Raw genomic sequence first — 17224 nt, 5'->3', positions numbered from 1 at the left:
TGGTGTCGTGGCATCTCGGGTACGTGGGATTGGTAACAGCGACGATCTCGTTCGGTTCAAGACGTCTCCACATGCCGTTGCCTGACACCCTCTTTTCTCCCCTTTCGCAACTTCTCTTCTCTATCGTTGCCCGATCTACACCTCTTCTTTCTGCGTCTCCTTCGTGTTGCTTCGCCTTGCCGCCGCGGATGACGTTTGTCCGATTACCTCGAACAGCGACCTCGAGCGCGCGTCGCGCGTTCCACCGGCGATGGGACGGTCCGAAAAGCTCGGAAACGCGGTCGAATCGTTACGGATCGCGATCGGATCCGCGGTTCGACTGTTCCCGAACCGTCGGGAGGATGTCGTCCACCTATCGTTGCCTCGTGTACCGTGCTCGCCTCGCGAAAATCAACCGGCAATGGTCGGGGTAGAACTGTCGCGCCCGAGCCGCAGCAGCCCGCAACACACGACCCGACCGATTCTCTCTTCTCCTTCCCAACCACCTCTCGCCCCCTCGTAAACCCCTCACAAACCCCTTGCAAACCCCTCGCGAAACCCCTCTCCTTTCTCTCTCACTCTCTTCTCTTCCACCCCCGGCCCATGCTCTCCTCTCAACCCCTCCCTCCCTGCTCTCTCTCTCTCACGCCCTCCGCTCCCCTCGTCGTCTTGCTTCTCTTCCACGCTTTCCAATACCATCCACTACCCTCTTCGCGTCGTCACCCTCGCTCTATGCTCTCGCTTTTCTCCTCACCTCCTGCCGCATCGCCCTGCCACGTTTTACCTCGGCTCTCCTTTCCACCGATCATTGCCATTCCCTCTCCCTCCTCCTCCACCCCCCCCCCTACTCCCTGCAACCCCTGCTCTATTCTGTCCTCTTTCCCTTCCTGTACACGGGTACACATGTACACACACTCGCGGGGATGCGCGAGCGATCGAGCACACAGAGGAACGGAATCTCTTCCGTATCCGGCAACGGCCCATCCCTACGTGCTTTTCGGCTCTTCTAGCCTCGTTGCAGCTGCCAACGATTCCTGTCCGATCTTCCTCTTTCACCTCGGACTCCTCTCGTCTTTCGCTAGCGGAGACGAGACTCTTTTGCCGGACGTTTCGACAAATCACCGAACAGAGCGAACATCAATGTCGCAAACAAGCATTCGACACCGTCTTTCCACGAAGGACGTGGATACACTCTGGAACGAAAGGGTCCGCTCATCGTCCACTCGGAGAGAAGTAAATCGAAGTGAACGGGTAGGGAGAGACAAGCAGGCGGCGTGCCGGCGTTAATTATCTAACTTGACCCGCGAGTTTCCCTAAAAATGGGCGAGGCATTGCCCTTTCCTGAACTTTCAGCTTTGCCGGATGAGGTATCCCAGCCAACCGAATCCTGAAAGGAGAAGAGAGTGACCCGTTTTTCATCTCGCTCCTCTGATCCGGATCGTTCGCGTTGCGCGCGGTTCTCCCTCTTCGTTTTCGACACGATCGTCGCCGAGCCGCTCCGAGATTTCACGAGAACCGTGGCCGTTCACGGGGGTGCAATACAGAACCACCACCACTACCACCACCACCACCACCACCACCACCACCACCATCACCACCACCCCTGCCACACGTATCAAACTTTCTCTTCGTGCTTAGCTACTTACTACCATTTACATGCATACGTGTTATACTTTTGTCGACTCAGATATGCGCTTCTACACACGAATTCCCGTTCAATGTGCTTACGTCACGAGCACCGTGTTATTCTCGCAGAAAACATTGTTATCTCGCCGCGTCGATAGCGGATCCACCGGCAAGATCCACCGCGTTTCTCGCGAGACTGAAACTCTCGCGTTGGCTCTTCCTCCCTTGCGTCTCATTCCTTCCAATTGTACCGCGACGTTTTGCAGATCTACGTGAAATCTTTCGTGAACTGTAAAATGCCGCTTGTCACTCGCGCCGGTGTCCCTTTCCGCGATGTCGTTTCGCTATGTAGGTAAAGGGGCCACCGGTTCAAGGTCGATCTTAGTCATTCGTAGAATCTAGCCGGCGTGTTCGTATTTCTCTGTCGTGTCGCTCTGATTCGAAATTCTCTCCTTCGTTTCTCCTCCCCGCCCCCCTCCCTCTTCGAGCCTCGTTCAACGATCGCTCGTTTCTTTTCGTTTTCCCGTCCGATTACACGGAAATTAATTTCCCGCGGTTCTATTTGATTACGCGGAAATTAATTCCACGTTGTCCGTCTCTGGGGAGGGAGGTACGCCTCTGGAAGCTTTATTCCGTTCGATACGCTCGAAGTGGCTCGAGGGGGAAGAGAAAGTCGATCGCGTCCCTGACGCGTCAAAGTACGAAAAGATACGATGGCATCCGTCGCGCTGCCTCGCTTCGCCTCGCGATCAGTCACCATCCTCGTTTACCGTGTCAACGTAATTTCCACTTTGAATCTTTGAAGCTGAAGGCCAGCCTGTTGTAACTTTAGTCAATGGCCCGGTCGATGAAGAGATTTTCATCGGCGATCAAACACGCGAAACGAAAGCTCGAGATAGTTGGGGAGAAGAGCGGGGAAGCGGGAGGAGGGTTGCGCGTTTGAATCGACGAAAGCGACGTGAAGCAACGCGGAGGATCGCGAACAGGAGGATGGATCGTCGAAAGGAAAGCAAGCGGAGGAGGAAAGCAGGGTGTCGTGACGAATCGCGAGGAAGAAAACGGAAAGATCGGGAACGCGGTATCGACACACGGTTAAACCACACCCCGGTGTGACGAGATTTGACCAGCCATTAGATTCGAGCAGGGTAAGGAGAAGAGGCGGGACGATGCTGGTCGATCCCGGAGAATTTCCACGGTCTCTAATTGGTCGGTTTCTCGTCGAAAATAATCCATCTGGGTGTAACCAGCTGCTAAACGTAGCTCGTAAAGTGTTTGAACGTAGCTGGCTAGGCGTGTGGGTTTTGGCGGTCGTGGAACGTGGTCCTACCGAGCGCGAGCGCGAGCGCGAGCGCGAGTGCGAGCGTGAACGCGAATGCGAACGTGGCCGCTTAGGAAAGTCGACGAGAGCGTGTTCTCTTACGAGAGGAGAGCTTGCGGGCCGCATTCGCGCACGTTTCAGGGCCACGCGCCGGCTGTCGGAAAGCTCTCGTCGCACTCTGTGCCGTGACGGTTTCATTTTGCGCTTTTCACTTCACTTCACTTCACTCCGCTTCGTTAAAAACTGCCACTCGTCTCGTACACCTTCGGTTATCGATCGTCAATCTTCTTCACACATTCACACAGATCTGTACGATATTGTACATTTGCACTCGATTTTCCGAACAACGTGCGTGTATCTTTCGTTCGCGTGGCCATCATCTTCAGTGGGTTTCGATTTGTCTGAAAATCGAGCCCGGTCGTTCGATCGATCGATCCTTCGACAGGTCGTTAACGAGAACGGAAATGGTAACCGGAACGTGGCCGTTGCTCGCGACGATCGCGATCGCTCGTCGCGATACGTGGTGCTGCTCTCGACGTGAGAATTGATCGTATCGCGAATCACGAGGCTGCCCCGCGGAAACGTATTGGCGACGGAAGTGTCCAAGACGTGTTCCGCTTGGTTTCAAACCAAGGAAAAGGAAGAGGTGGAAGGGGCAGAAAAGGAGAGAGAGAAGAAGAAGAAGAAAGAGAAAAGAGACCGCGCGAAGAAGAGCCTCGTATCGATGTGTCTCGCGAAAAACGATGACTCTCGTGACAGACACGGTGTCTTACGCTTGTCAACCGGTTGGTAGACAATCCTACGACGTTTATCGCCACCATCACCTACAACTTCGTCACCATCATCATTTGCATCGTTACTATCACCATCGACATCACTATCATTATCACCATCATCATCATCATCATCGTAGACGACGAGACACGTACGCGTCTACCGATGATCCAGCGATCGAGTGCCTGCAAGGATACCTGTCCGAGGGAAACGTGGAAGAGGAACCGGGCAACCGAGTGATCGAAACAGCCGAGAACGACTCCGCGTTAGGATCTACCAGCTCTCATCGTTATCGGTAACGACAACACAACATCGTTTTCATTCTCGTCGAGAGGTTCGACAACTGTCGTCTCCTCTTTGTCATCTCTGCCGCTTCTTTCTCTTCTCTTCTTTCTTCCTTTCCTTTCTTTTCTTTTCTTTTTTCTTTTTTTTTGAGACTCGAAGCGAAATTCAAAACGCCAGCAACCGCTCCTCCATTGATAATAACTCGAGAATGAACTCGCGACGACGGTTTTATCGCACGTCCAACCATTTTCACTTCGTATTTCGTGCCCCGTTTAACCGCGTTTAACCATCTTGAATCCATCATCGCACCGAACCGTGCTCCCGTGGATCTTGTGTTGTCAACCACCTGGAACGATTCCAATTGGGAACGACATTCTTCGTAAAACACGGTGGTAGATGATCTCGCGATCCACGTGGAGCGGCGCAACGCGACAGTTTTTCTTAACTGTTCGACTGGTTCTCTTGCGAGGAAAGCAAGAGGAAAGAAAGGAAAGGAGAGGAAGGAGGAGAGGAGAAAAATAAAGGTGAAAAGGTAAAAGTTCGCGGTGGGTCGATAGGTCGCGAGCGTCGAAGTACGCTGTGGACTCGGACGACGCGTCGTCTGTCGTATCAGTGGATGCCTCGGCCGATCTCGGCGAGTCCGGCTCCGTGGAGGAGAGCACCGAGGGTAACGAATCGAACGAGCCAATCGAACCTAACGAATCGAGCGAAAGAAGCAACGAGTCGAACGAGCACGAGCACGAGCACGTGCCACATCCTCACGCGGCTCTAGACACCGCTGACACCGCCTCGACCCACGGACCACGCCGGTGTCTGCTCTGGGCTTGCAAAGCCTGCAAGAAGAAGACCGTCACCGTCGATCGAAGAAAAGCTGCTACCTTGCGGGAAAGAAGGCGTCTGAGAAAGGTTAGTTAGAAGCAGAGGTACATCCTACAGTGGGTCAAAATAGTATTGGCACATCTATTTTCATTTTTTTTGACGATATCTCTGTGAAAATATATAACAAAATCTGTTTCCACAAAGAATTTCTTACATACAAACGTAATGTATGCAACAGCAATTTCTAACATCATCTTGAGCAAGGTTTTTAATGGCAGTCGTTGTTCATTGTTACCGAAAGATACACAATTCTTCGGACACCATCTACACTTGATCTAGAATACTTGATCACATTCCTCAATTGCATATAGCTCTTTTACCGAAATGTTTTCCTTAACGAAACGCTGTTGATATCCTTTATGAATATTATATCAGAAAGTTATATTATTTCATCGTCTCAAAATGAAATTTTACGAATTTCTGACACATTGATCGTAGATCAATGGATTTTCGACATAGAAGTTTTTTCCAGTTATCGGTTTCATCCCGTGCAGCAAAAGTATTATTGCCTCTCATTTCGAAAGACTGCTTCTGGGACAGTAATTCACAGCGATTGTTGGAAAGCATACGCACAAATAAATAAAAATATGTATAAACGTCGTGTTGCAATGAATTTCACTGATCCAGACATTGATCCGAACGTTTATACATGAAATGTCGAACGATTAATGTCCGTAGAAATATTTCTACGTATCGACGAAGAGATTACCATTTTAATCACTACATAGCAGAATTTATGTTTAAAAATACGTACGATTTTGTCGAAAAATTAGACATTTCTTTTCAAAATAATAAACGAAAGAAAATAAATAAAATTGCGTGTAAAATACATACGTATGTATTATAGAAATTATGTATGTGTATTATCAAATAAAAATGAATGTCCAAACATTGTATTAAATTATGTAACTTTGAATAAACTTTTCTTGATAACAATTTTTTAAACAATAACGACTGTCATCAAAAACTTTCATTACACTCAAGATGATAATTTTGACAATACATTAAAAACTCGTCGAAATCGATGGTAGCTTTTTTAAAATAATCTCACTATACTTTGTAATAAATGGACCAAAACGATCTGCTAAAATTGAAACAAGATATATACCTGTATGTTCGTGTGTAATTAATACTTGGTATTTCATAAAATTTGAAATGAAATAAAAACTTTTAGAATGCAAATGGGAACATACAGACGTTTCAATCGCTTTAAAATTTCAACACGAAACGGAGACATAAAATATTATCGATATCTTAGCAGATACTCCTTTGGGATATCTATGACTGAAATATTTAACTGAATATATTTCCACTTCTATTTGTGATATATGTTATTATACAAGTGTGCCTAACATAAGATCAAAGATCAAAATTAGATTAAAGAGTCTCATTAGAAGTGAGATATATAGATATGTTTGACCGAATTTGAAGGCAAATATTTCACGCTGCAGATTAGCAGCGATTTATTTCATAATTTATTGGCACGTACGAATGAAAGCCCAATTGTACACGAAAATAAAGATACACGTAATCATACAAATTTATATATATATATGTATAAATTATATAAATATAATATATTATATTATATAAATTATATAAATATATTATATAAAGAATAATACAAGGAACAAATAGAAATAAAAGAGCAAAAAAACTAACATAAACCAATTGTAAGTATAATTTATTATTAATTGCGAAAGGGAAAAAGAAATCCATAGTAATCTATAGTTACTACATTTGCAGTTATAATAACTTGTGCAGAAAATTTTTAAAGACATCGACGTTCACCCATGAAAAATCCCTGTGATTTTGTATTTCACAATGCGTGTGATCGATCTCGTCTATCTTTCAGGTGAACGAGGCGTTCGAAGTTTTGAAAAGGAGAACGAGCAACAATCCTAATCAGCGATTGCCGAAAGTGGAAATTTTACGGAACGCGATCGAGTACATCGAAGGTCTGGAGGCGCTGTTGCAGAGCAACAGATCTTCCGTGACTCAGGATCATGATTCGACCGACAACGCGTCGGTAAGTATACACGAATTATCCTCCGATAATTCACAAAGCCCAAAACTGCACGAATTCAGGTGTTTCAACGTTTTTTCTTACGTGTTACACGGTGGCCATCTGTCGATTTCGTTGCTCTATCATCGCCAATTCTCCCGTAGAAATTATTCAGTGTTCAATGTTCAAGCGAGGGGAACGAATTCGACGGAATAACCTCTCGAGAACCGGCAAAGCCAAACACGTGTCGGACACGTGACTATGACGCGCTCGCATATGAACATTAAGTTCCACGGTTAGACATCTTTTTGCGACGTCCGGAAAGGGAAAGTATAATCGTTGGACGCGTCGTGCATTGTCATACTTTCACGCGTGGATTCGACTCGGGCACATGAATAAATTAACGAGACGCGAGTTTCCTGGAGAACCAGGAAAAGCAGCTCGGTTAAAATTGTGAAGAAGTTGGAAATAAAAGAATTCGGCCGGCTGGAACAGCTAAGAGTTAAGCTAGTCGGCTACTTCGGGATTCTTCTCGAGGGGATTATACAATGAAATATATTTTCCTGGTATTTCGTATCGCGCAAACCGGTCGACTCGTATCCTTGCTAAATATAAGCTCGGTTCTGCGCATCGATTCGTGCCACGTTAGCGCACGCTTTTCTTCCATTCCGAATGAAATTTCGTTAGCTTAGAGCTTGGCTCGCTATCATTGTTGCTGTTCTTTAAAAAATGAAGTTCGATATTTCGTTGTACGGTACAAGGGAGAATAGAATATCGCAGGATACGAGCATCGAGGGAAAGAATCACGGAATCGAGAGCAATACGATATATACTTGAAACGATTGTATAGAAGACGGAAAGCGTATAGGTTGCAAAGAAAGCGAGAAAAGATTAGAAAAATCTAGTATGTGGGGAAATTTGACAGTAAATGATCTTCGATCGAGGATTTTCATTGCTTTTGGATAAACAATGGAGAGATAAACTAAAATAAGATTTTTCTATAAAGTACCTCTGACCGTGGTATTACTAGCGACCAGAGGATGATTCTAAAATATTAAGTCGAAGAAAAATAATGAAAAACTGAAATTCAAGTTCTCGAAGAATTTCTCAAGTACATATACATATCTGATTTTAATTAATTGTGGACTTAACAGAAATGAATAATCGTTAAATGGTTATTCTACTTGCGAAAGTAGATGAGAAACATTGATTTTTCTGTTTAAGGCGATTTTGTTTCCAGGAAAGAGTTTAAATATTTAGTTAAGAATTAGTTTGTAAATTTGATTCTTATGAAATTGAAGCCTTATGAAAAAATTACATTCGCTAGTAGAATAACTTTCTGTTCGTTATTTATTACTGACCAGTCCAGAATCAGTTAAATTTAAGTACTTGATAAATTTTCAAGCTTGATTCTCTCGAAAACGGAGAGTCTTGAATTAAAAATTTCATTCTTTCCTCTCGACTCGTTTTTACATCTCGTTCATCATTTATATAAGAATTAGTTAAATTCAAATGTACTTGATAAATTTTCAAATTCGATTTTCTCAGAAAGTTCTTTCTTCCTTTCGACTTATATTTGCGCGTAAAGTCATCCCCTAACCGATCGTGCCACAATAACAGGTACACCCTGTACATTCGAGAAATTCAACTTTAAAAGAAGACAACTTGTATCGACCTCCGACATCGGGGACGCGAAGCTATCTTCCAGAACAAACATCGTGCTTATTTAAAGCAGCCGTTTTACTCGTGAGCACCAGCCGGCTAACGTATCCTACTTTACGATAAAAGCTCCTCGATTTCACTTCGCGTCTCGTTCCCAAGCCGCGTCGCGTCGCGTCCACAGTTTCATCGCGTTCATCTTCCAAAAAAGCCGCGGTCGTTTTCTCAAACTTGTACCAACGAAGCAGCAGCGTTCCGATCAAAAGTCAAAACATCGCACAAACCGTGCTCCATCTTTTTTCTTCTATCGCCACTCGCGTTGCGCTGGAAGGATTTTCTCCAAATCCTTCGGCAATCTCGAATTTAGCGCGTCCACCGAGCGCAATTTTGAATCTCCTCCCAGGTAGAACTATTATCTTCGCGGAAAGTACATCTGGTTGACGATGGCCTTTTGTAACAAATCGCGAACGCATGAACGTAAGTACTTTACGTATGCACGCACTCACGATACGAAGCAATGAACACTGCGGCAACGAACTGCCTTTACTCCAAGAATAGTCGCCTGCGACGACGTATATAGATATACACTGAAACGGATACAATGTGTATACGATTTTTAGTATTTGATAGAAGGCGAAGAAAGCAATATCTATCGGCAATTTATTCGAGAAAGTTACCCTTCTTCTTGATAAGCTTCTCGTACGTTGATGCTGAACATTGATAATTTAATAGGTTGAACGTCTGCTATGCTAATTGATTTGTAGTTATTTTTCTGGTTTTCTGAATTTAAATTGCTCTTCTACCTCTTCGTCGTACACTTTGAATTACAAGTACACTTTGACCGTTTCATTTCCGGCTCTTCATTATTAAAAATCCACTAAAAGTGACTACTATCGCTATTACACACATTGCTTTTTGAGTTTCAGAAATGATTAAAAAAAGAAAACATTTGTAAAGTAGAATAGTAATATGAAAGATTTTGGTTTAGAAAACGCAGCTAATAAACGAGGATAGTATATTATAAATTGTTGAATTACCACTAGAGAACTTGCATTGAAGTTACAATACAGTGGAATTTATTTAGAATAAAAACGTGCGAACTCTTCGTTCAACCAGATACAATCGTCAAATATTTCTCGAAACTTGTTTGACAATTTTGGTTCGATTTTCTTTAAAAAAAAAAAAAAAAAAAAAAAAACAGCAAGTGAAATCCTTGATCGTAACACGTGGTTACGCGACGCAACAATTCGAGACACTGTGCGATATTTATATAACCTAACCGAACATTTCCGATAGGTTTTTATTTCGCGAGCGATCCGATATACCGATATCACCGACCATTGTTCTGTACAGAACAAGAATACTGCAAAACTGTATCGAAAAGAAAGAATAAAATCTATTCATTCAAGGCTTAAATTTAGCTGATTCTGAATTGATCAGGAATCAATAAAGAAGGTTATTCCACCTTCGCCAAAAATATAGGGTACAATTTCTTCACAAACGTGCCGCGAAGAAATTCAATTTGAAAATTTAACCAAGCGCATAATCAATTTTTAACTACGAGCCAATTCTTGGCTATATTCAAACTCTATTTTCAGGAAAATTAAATTTTAAAACTCTACGTGTTTCATTTATTCTCGGAGATAAAATAACTTCTGCCGTTCGTTATTCGAGCAGACTCGATAAATTACAATTCTCTCTCTCAAAAAAAAAAAAAAAGAAACAAAGTCTTCGATGAACAAATATTTTCTGCTCGTGTCATTCTCGCTTGTAGAGTAATCATTCCGCAGTTGATTGCCCACCGAGGTATGCGGGAACACCTCCGTGCAGTATACTCATAATTTACTGGAACGGTTAGAGCCAATAATCGCAGAAGCTTGGTTCGTTATTTGCAGGATGCAGCTTCTCCGCGATACGTGACAGAACGACTGAGACAGTTCTCGGACCCTCTGGCGAGGTTTCAACCCATCAACGGTGAGTGAGATTCTATCCACGAAACGGTAATTTTCGTTCGTGTCGCTACGCTGAAAACGCGTGGAAAGACAGGAAGCGACTATTAAGGAGCGTGCGACCCATCGACGACCGGCTTCTCTAGGCCTGTTCGCGCTCGACTCGATTCCAAAATGGTAGGGGGATCGTAGCGCGCGCGATATACTGGTATTTTTAAGTAGATTAATGCTTGACACGAGACGGAGCATTAAGCAGATCGGTATTAACGAGTTTTGTCACCCTTGAGTGACACTCCGTTTCTATTCCGTTACACTCGCTGCTATAGATAGCCCACCCGTGAGTTCCCGAGGACGAATGCAACGTCCTCCCATCCCGATACAGTCGACCGCTCGCGTCTCACTCGCGACTCCTCTTCGCGGGCTCGCGTTACTCGCTCGCGACACAGTCTGCAAGCCACGCGCCACGCGTCACGGTTCACGGTAGCACATCGTGGTACCACCCTCTACACCCTACCTTAACACTTGCACTTCCAGCGAAACGTGAAGATCGCGAAACGAGTGTTCCACGCGCGGCCAGTCCCCGTATTTATCTCTCTCTCTCTCTCTCTCTGTTCGGCTGGATATCGCTCGATGCTCAACCCCGTTTCTTAGCTATTTTCGCGCCCGATATTTCACCAGATCTGCCTGTTTTTCCGACCTGCCGAATACACGGTGGAATTAATTGGCCCAGTTTCTCGAAATAGATCACCTCTCGTCTCCGCTTTCGCGCGAATCTCTTGCGCTAGGGAAATTTTCGCACGAGCAAATCGAACGGAAACGCGGGGCGGCAACGCGGATACGCCGCTTTCGAAAACGGGGAAGAATCATCGGGGATATACTATACGCAGGCTATACCCGTGCAGCACACTTGCGCCAATTTTCATAGCGTCGCCGACTAAGCCCGTATCCCTTCGCGAGCCAAAACCAACGCTCGGATAATCCCGCTGTTCCTGATCGTTAAAATAACTCGAGATTAATTAGCGTTAATGAATATCTGGCTATTGGGCACCGTGAAACATATTTCAAGTCAGTGGGAAGAAAAACGACGCGTTTTCGTTTGCCGCGGGGACGAGTCGCAGAATCAGTGAACGTGCGCGAACAAACGGCCACCCATAATCTCGAGAAGCCCGGTTCGCCGAGTTCTTTTCTCTTTTTTTTTTTTTTTTTCCAACGGCTTGCCTCGGCTATCAGAGTAACGATAACTTTGAGCGGTTTGGACACCAACTTGGAGGAGCAGGTAACAAGGAAAAGAGCGATACACGGGAGAGAGGAGGAGAGGGAAGGAGAGAGGGAAATGATGGCAGTTGAAATTCATGGCACGAGTTTCTCGTTAAACGCAACAGTCTATAATTCACGATCACACCGCGACGCGTTCGCCAAGTTGGAGTCGTCCACGAATCGGGGAGAAAAAGAGTTTTGCGAGCGCCCCGCGGTAGGAATAGACGTCGTTGCAACGATGAGAAACAAGTTCTTCTTTGGGAACGGGCGGCTTGACGATGCCAACGGATTTATCGAACCGTAACCCACTAACGTGGATCCTGATTATTTCGATCAATGTTCCAAGCGTTGCGTTATGCCACGTAACGCAATCACGTTCGAGACGTTCATTTGCCAAGATCGGTCGACTCTCCGGGAAAAAGAAGCGGTGAATTCTTAAAATTGGTTCTTCTTAAAATTTAAACGCGAACAGAAATCACGCTTAAGTATACGGAAAATATTTAGATAATAAAGTACGTAGAACAGAATATTCTTGGAATAATTATTTGTTATGCTACGGTCGAAAGGACTTTTGCCATTTAGCGGTAAGTCTAATTATTAAAGAAATATATTTCCAACACAAAGCCACGCTTTGGCATTAAAATTTAAACAAACATTCAAAAAGTGGAGTTAATTAAATTTTTGCCTGCGATACAGAACGATTTACAGAATTTCGAGTATTTTTTTAAAAAAAATTTCTTTAGAAATTTACCATTACTTTTTCTGTACTATCTACGTTATCTACCATTACTATCTTAGAAAGTTACCATTTACTTTCACCTCGTTACTAGACTGCGAATTTTTATGCATTTCAAATTTTTATAAATACAACCAAAGAAATGAAACCTGGAGAGAAATTCATTTCTTCTGAATACTGCAACTACTGTTATATGTATATTTTTGGATATTGGACAGTGAAGTATTTTATAACGAAAGAATTCGTTCTAGAACCTTGTTCGTTATAACGTTCATTTGTTCATAGAATACAACAATATACGCATCGCGAGTTTAATTCGTGATATTTAAATTTTATGGATCTCGCACGTGTCTAAATTTATAAATTTCATTTCACAAAATCGTGAATTGCATTTCCATGCGTTCGTTGTTATATTTTAACTTGGCGTTCGTTTCTGCATTTTTGCATATCATATGCATCTTTGCGTCTTCAAAGTGATGCACAAACGTGATGCATAAAAATTCGCATTCTACTCGTCAGTTGCGTTGCGACACGGCACAATTAAAACTTATCGGAGAACGTGCGTATTCATTTCCTTTTATTTGAGCCGATGACCATATCCACGTATTTTTCGTATAATGATTTGGTGGATCGGTCGAACGATGAGAGAATTCAAGTTGTCTCAAAGCGCCATATATTGCCACGGTACATTAGTATGACACATCGTCGCCGGACCATCCTTTTGCCAACGGAATGGCCGTTTAAACGCGGCGGAAGCTGCGTCCAAAATACATACTTTGCTACATCCAGAATTCGCTCGTCCCTCGCGAAAATTTCCTTGCCACTGTCATTTATTTATCTTTTTCTCCAAATTTCCATCTTTTCTCATTATCACTCACCAACGATTTTCCTTCGTTTTCTCTCCCGAGTCGCTCTCCTCCTCTCGTCGATTTCTTTTCCCATTTCTTCCCTTTCAATCATTTGTCATCGATTTCTTTATTTCGTCCAAGTAGAATCTCTTTATTACATCGTCCTCCAAGTGGAAGTCCAGCATCTGAAAGATCAGAAGTCAGAATTTTCTCGTAGGAACGTTTTCACCTCTAGGATCGTCTCTCAGCGGGGAAAAAACAAATCGTGTTTCGCAAACTACGTTTGTGCAGAATTCCAAGTTCTTTTTTTTTCGGTATTTTCCAATTGCCGAGCCTCCCCCCCCCCCCTGTTAGTTCGAGGAAAGGAATTTTAATTCTGCGTATGGTCGGCTGTGCGCGATGCGATCCGAAGTGATTGAAAACAAAGAGGGTCTCTGCCGAGGGAAATTCAATGCTCGCGACAGGCTTTCGCGACGTCGTTGTCGTGTTTCTTGCTAATGGGGACCGAGTGAAAGGTTCCTTGTGCCCTTCTTCCCTGTCGAAGAAACACAACCAACACGGCTCGGCACGACGCTAAAGGACGAATCGAGGGAACCGAGAACGAATCGGTACTCTTTGAAGATCGTTGAAGATCGTGTAATTAAGTCGTCTCGATGTGAACAAGCGATTTTTTCCTTCTTCTTCTTTGGTCAACCACAGTACCACAGTACATATGGCCACAGATGGCATCTGAGACACGGTGAATCTTTAAAATTTGATGTACGATCATTTTTGGCTGTATCGTTCAACACAAGTCCGAACGAATTTAATGCACAATTGAACTTGTACTTTGTTTCTGTTTAATGAAACAGCCAGGAGAAATCATCAGTATTAAATTTTTTTGAAGACTTCAATCTTCAAATCCGTGGCAGAGTCAGCCACAAAAGAAACTGTTCAATGTTTTCACATGCTGTGATAAGCGAAAAAAGAAAGTATCTTTATATTCCCAAATGCTACGTGAATGTAAAAACACTTCAGAAACAAATGAATAGTTCACTGTGAAGATAAAAGTTTTCTAATTGATTGTTGTACGATTATTTGTCAGGAAATCACAATGACTTGAACATCAATTATTCTTGGATATTGTACATGGTGAATCACTTCGAACGAATCATTGATTCGAAGCTTGAAATTCACGAAAGTCTTAATAAACCTTGGATACATTGAAATCTTGAGTCTTGAGACTTCGCGAGAGTTTGCAAAGGTTAATATCTCTAGAGTCTTTGAAACTTCGCGCGGGTTTGATAGCACGACAAGTATTTAATAACTCTGAACTTTCTTTTCCACGATATTTGTATTCTATAGCTTTCAAAATACGGAATCACGTTGCCAATATTATCGCAACTCTCAATACTTTCAAAATATCCACGATCAAGGCTTTCAAGAGTTCAGATTTTCAAGTGATTCGAATTTGTCGTCAATATACATATATAGTAGATACGAGTTCGAGGCGAATCGAAATGTCTCAGGTTTCCAGCTCAGCAAAATATCCGCGCACGTATGCAATTAATGTTGATCGAAAGCAACCTCGCACCTCGTTTTCCAACAGGAGAATTCGAACATTTTCCTCAACATGTTGCAATCAGGTCATGTATGCCGTACGGCTGTTACGTTCCATGTTTACAGCGTGTAACTCGATTAACTCGCGAACGGAAGTTTCGAGTTCTATCGATTTCGAAGCATGCCATTTCCTCGCGTTCTCTTCGGTTTCTGTCCTGTTTGCAAAGAATATGTAAGATGCAAGACAAGAATGTATTAATCGGACTTTGTGCAAAGTTCAGCGTGATAGGCAGCTCATTTGTCTCTTTCGACAGGTTTCGAGGGAACGGTGGAACCGCAATCGTCCCAGCTCAGCGGAAGCAGCTTGGATCGGCTCAACATGATCGTCCAGAGCATCAACGGACCAGCTCGCGGTACCACCGACACACTCCGATATTCTTCGCAACAGTGACACATCGATCCAAGAAAGGAAATGTACGATCTTTCTCAATTCACTCTGTTCCTGGAACCACCGTTGATGCACATCATCGAGTGGACATGTCAAGTTCCTAAAATGCATCGGCGTAAACGCATGCCTCCTTCCCTCTGCAATGTCGCTTCGTTCGAGATAATTTTGCTATTAATTATCTCTTTGTATATAAATTCACGTGTATAGATACGTGCATGCACATATAGCGACGGACAAAAAGAGATCAGGACCGATACTATTTGTTTGCCTGTATGACATTGGTATATGCGTAATATATGCGTAAGAATTAGCAACTTTTGTACTAAATGAGACGCGCAGATATACATTATATCTATTCAATTGCTTTTCTTAAATATAACTCCATTTTATAAAATCACTGGACTGTCTCGTGTTATTTGCCTTTTCAACTTTCTTCTGTTCGCTACTGTACCTACATGCACATACATGTACACGCATACATATACATACATTGATACATACAAATTTATAAACGACGCAAGCATAATAAAATACTATTGGAATACGTTAAGCCATGCAAAAGATACACGCGTCCTTGATTCAAGTCCTTGTTTTTCTCTCTTTTACTGTTTTATTTCTTATATTTTCCCCTTTGTCTCGTGCACACCTCGTCGATTCAATTGAACCGTTTTAATGCAAAGGTGAGGTACATACGTCACATTTAGTTTAACATACGCCTATTTAGTTTAACACCGCATTTAGAAAGCTTAACTTTCACTCTGTTTCATGCAAACATTTAGAGAATAGCTCACGTGAGAGAGATGTAACTTTTTCTGATATTATCGCACTTTACGGAATTTTGATATTACAGAATTAATATTTTTATATTACGTTCAAATGATTCAATGTATTCGACGATCGTTAGATTTTCCTATCAATGATCATGCATTTTATGTATTTGCAATAATTTGGAGCTGTTCAAATACTTATAGGAGATAGTGCAGGTATGTATTTATTTACACTACTGTCCATAAATACTTGGACAAACATATAAAATACTTCAAATAGACTCTTTAATCTAATCGTTTGATTTTATCTCAAACAATCAAATACAGTAAATGCTAAGTTATAATTATAGTAGGAATGCGGATATATTATATTACAGATCCCAAAATATCTACTAAAAATATTGATAAAATTAGAATATTGATTAGGAATAGACAAGGAACAATTGAAGGTGAATGAAAATTTATTTTGCAGAGACATTTAAGTAACTTCAAGTGTGTCTGTTCCATATTGGGAATTTAGAGCGATTGAGACACATTCTAAAAGTTTCTACAAATTTTATGAAGCGTTAATTACTCGTTACAGATAAACATAGGATGTTGCACGATGCAGGTATATTTTTTGTTTTAGTTTCAATTTAACAGATCGTTGCAAGAAGCAAAACATTAATATAACATTCTCCTATTCTAAAAGTTGGAAATACGAAAAATATTAACTTTCTAATCGAACTGCACCAACTGTCCAAACACTTATGGTCAATAGTGCGGGGGAAGATAAATGTTGCTAGCGCTCGCGATTTTATTCGAACCTCGGAACACAGACTGTAAACGAAGAGACAGTCGAAACTCTATATAGACTCTTGGCTTTTTCTCGCTTTCTTTCTTTTAGAACGATATGGTTCTTCGCCCACGGAGACAGCTCGAGTCTTACCGCGATTTATGAACGCGTCTTTGAAAAGCTGCAGTCGGCACGACCAAAAGATCTAGCTCCGGAAACCAGGGACTACTTTTAACCAGATAAATTGGAAGCCTTGTAAAATCTAGCCTATCAACGTGTTCCCCCTGTCGCGATATCGGCACGTATTCAAAACATCCTGCAAAGTGTGTCCCCCGGGACACGCATCCACGCACATCTGTCCTCTCCTTCTTTGGTATTCC

The 17224-nt window shown here is 42.9% G+C and overlaps 2 protein-coding genes across 5 annotated transcripts in view; one reads left to right on the top strand and one right to left on the bottom strand.

The window, feature by feature from the left end:
- LOC122538420 (43 kDa receptor-associated protein of the synapse homolog) overlaps positions 1-17224 on the bottom strand; it is a 28973-nt gene that overhangs the window by 7158 nt on the left and 4591 nt on the right. For all 3 annotated transcript variants that reach the window (XM_043672469.1, XM_043672471.1, XM_043672470.1), the window contains exon 3: positions 13346-13500. The gene's annotated coding sequence lies outside the window, so the exon portion shown is untranslated. The remainder of the gene's footprint in view (positions 1-13345; positions 13501-17224) is intronic.
- LOC122538421 (myogenic-determination protein-like) lies at positions 2622-15699 on the top strand. Of its 2 annotated transcripts, none has more exons than XM_043672473.1 (5): positions 2622-3992; positions 4522-4888; positions 6717-6890; positions 10421-10499; positions 15169-15699. In XM_043672473.1, the coding sequence occupies exons 1-5, from the start codon at positions 3667-3669 to the stop codon at positions 15303-15305; spliced, it is 1083 nt and encodes a 360-aa protein (XP_043528408.1). In that variant the 5' UTR covers positions 2622-3666; the 3' UTR covers positions 15306-15699. The 2 variants fall into 2 exon arrangements, with proteins under 2 accessions (XP_043528408.1, XP_043528409.1); XM_043672474.1 differs by having other exon boundaries at positions 2626-3992; positions 4540-4888.

The sequence above is a fragment of the Frieseomelitta varia genome, unplaced genomic scaffold (assembly GCF_011392965.1).
Source record: "Frieseomelitta varia isolate USP_RPSP 00005682 unplaced genomic scaffold, Fvar_1.2 scaffold_997, whole genome shotgun sequence".
NCBI classification, from domain to species: domain Eukaryota; kingdom Metazoa; phylum Arthropoda; class Insecta; order Hymenoptera; family Apidae; genus Frieseomelitta; species Frieseomelitta varia.
Note: the sequence above shows the minus strand (reverse complement) of the source record. Positions and strands in the feature narration are given on the sequence as shown.

What these genes read in the sequence shown, in the direction of transcription:
- LOC122538421 (XM_043672473.1), top strand. Translation starts at nt 3,667, where the DNA reads ATGACTCTCGTGACAGACACGGTGTCTTACGCTTGTCAACCGGTTGGT. An exon ending in AAAGAAGGCGTCTGAGAAAG is followed by an intron (nt 4,889 to 6,716) that starts GTTAGTTAGAAG and finishes TCTATCTTTCAG; the next exon opens with GTGAACGAGGCGTTCGAAGT. An exon ending in ATTCGACCGACAACGCGTCG is followed by an intron (nt 6,891 to 10,420) that starts GTAAGTATACAC and finishes CGTTATTTGCAG; the next exon opens with GATGCAGCTTCTCCGCGATA.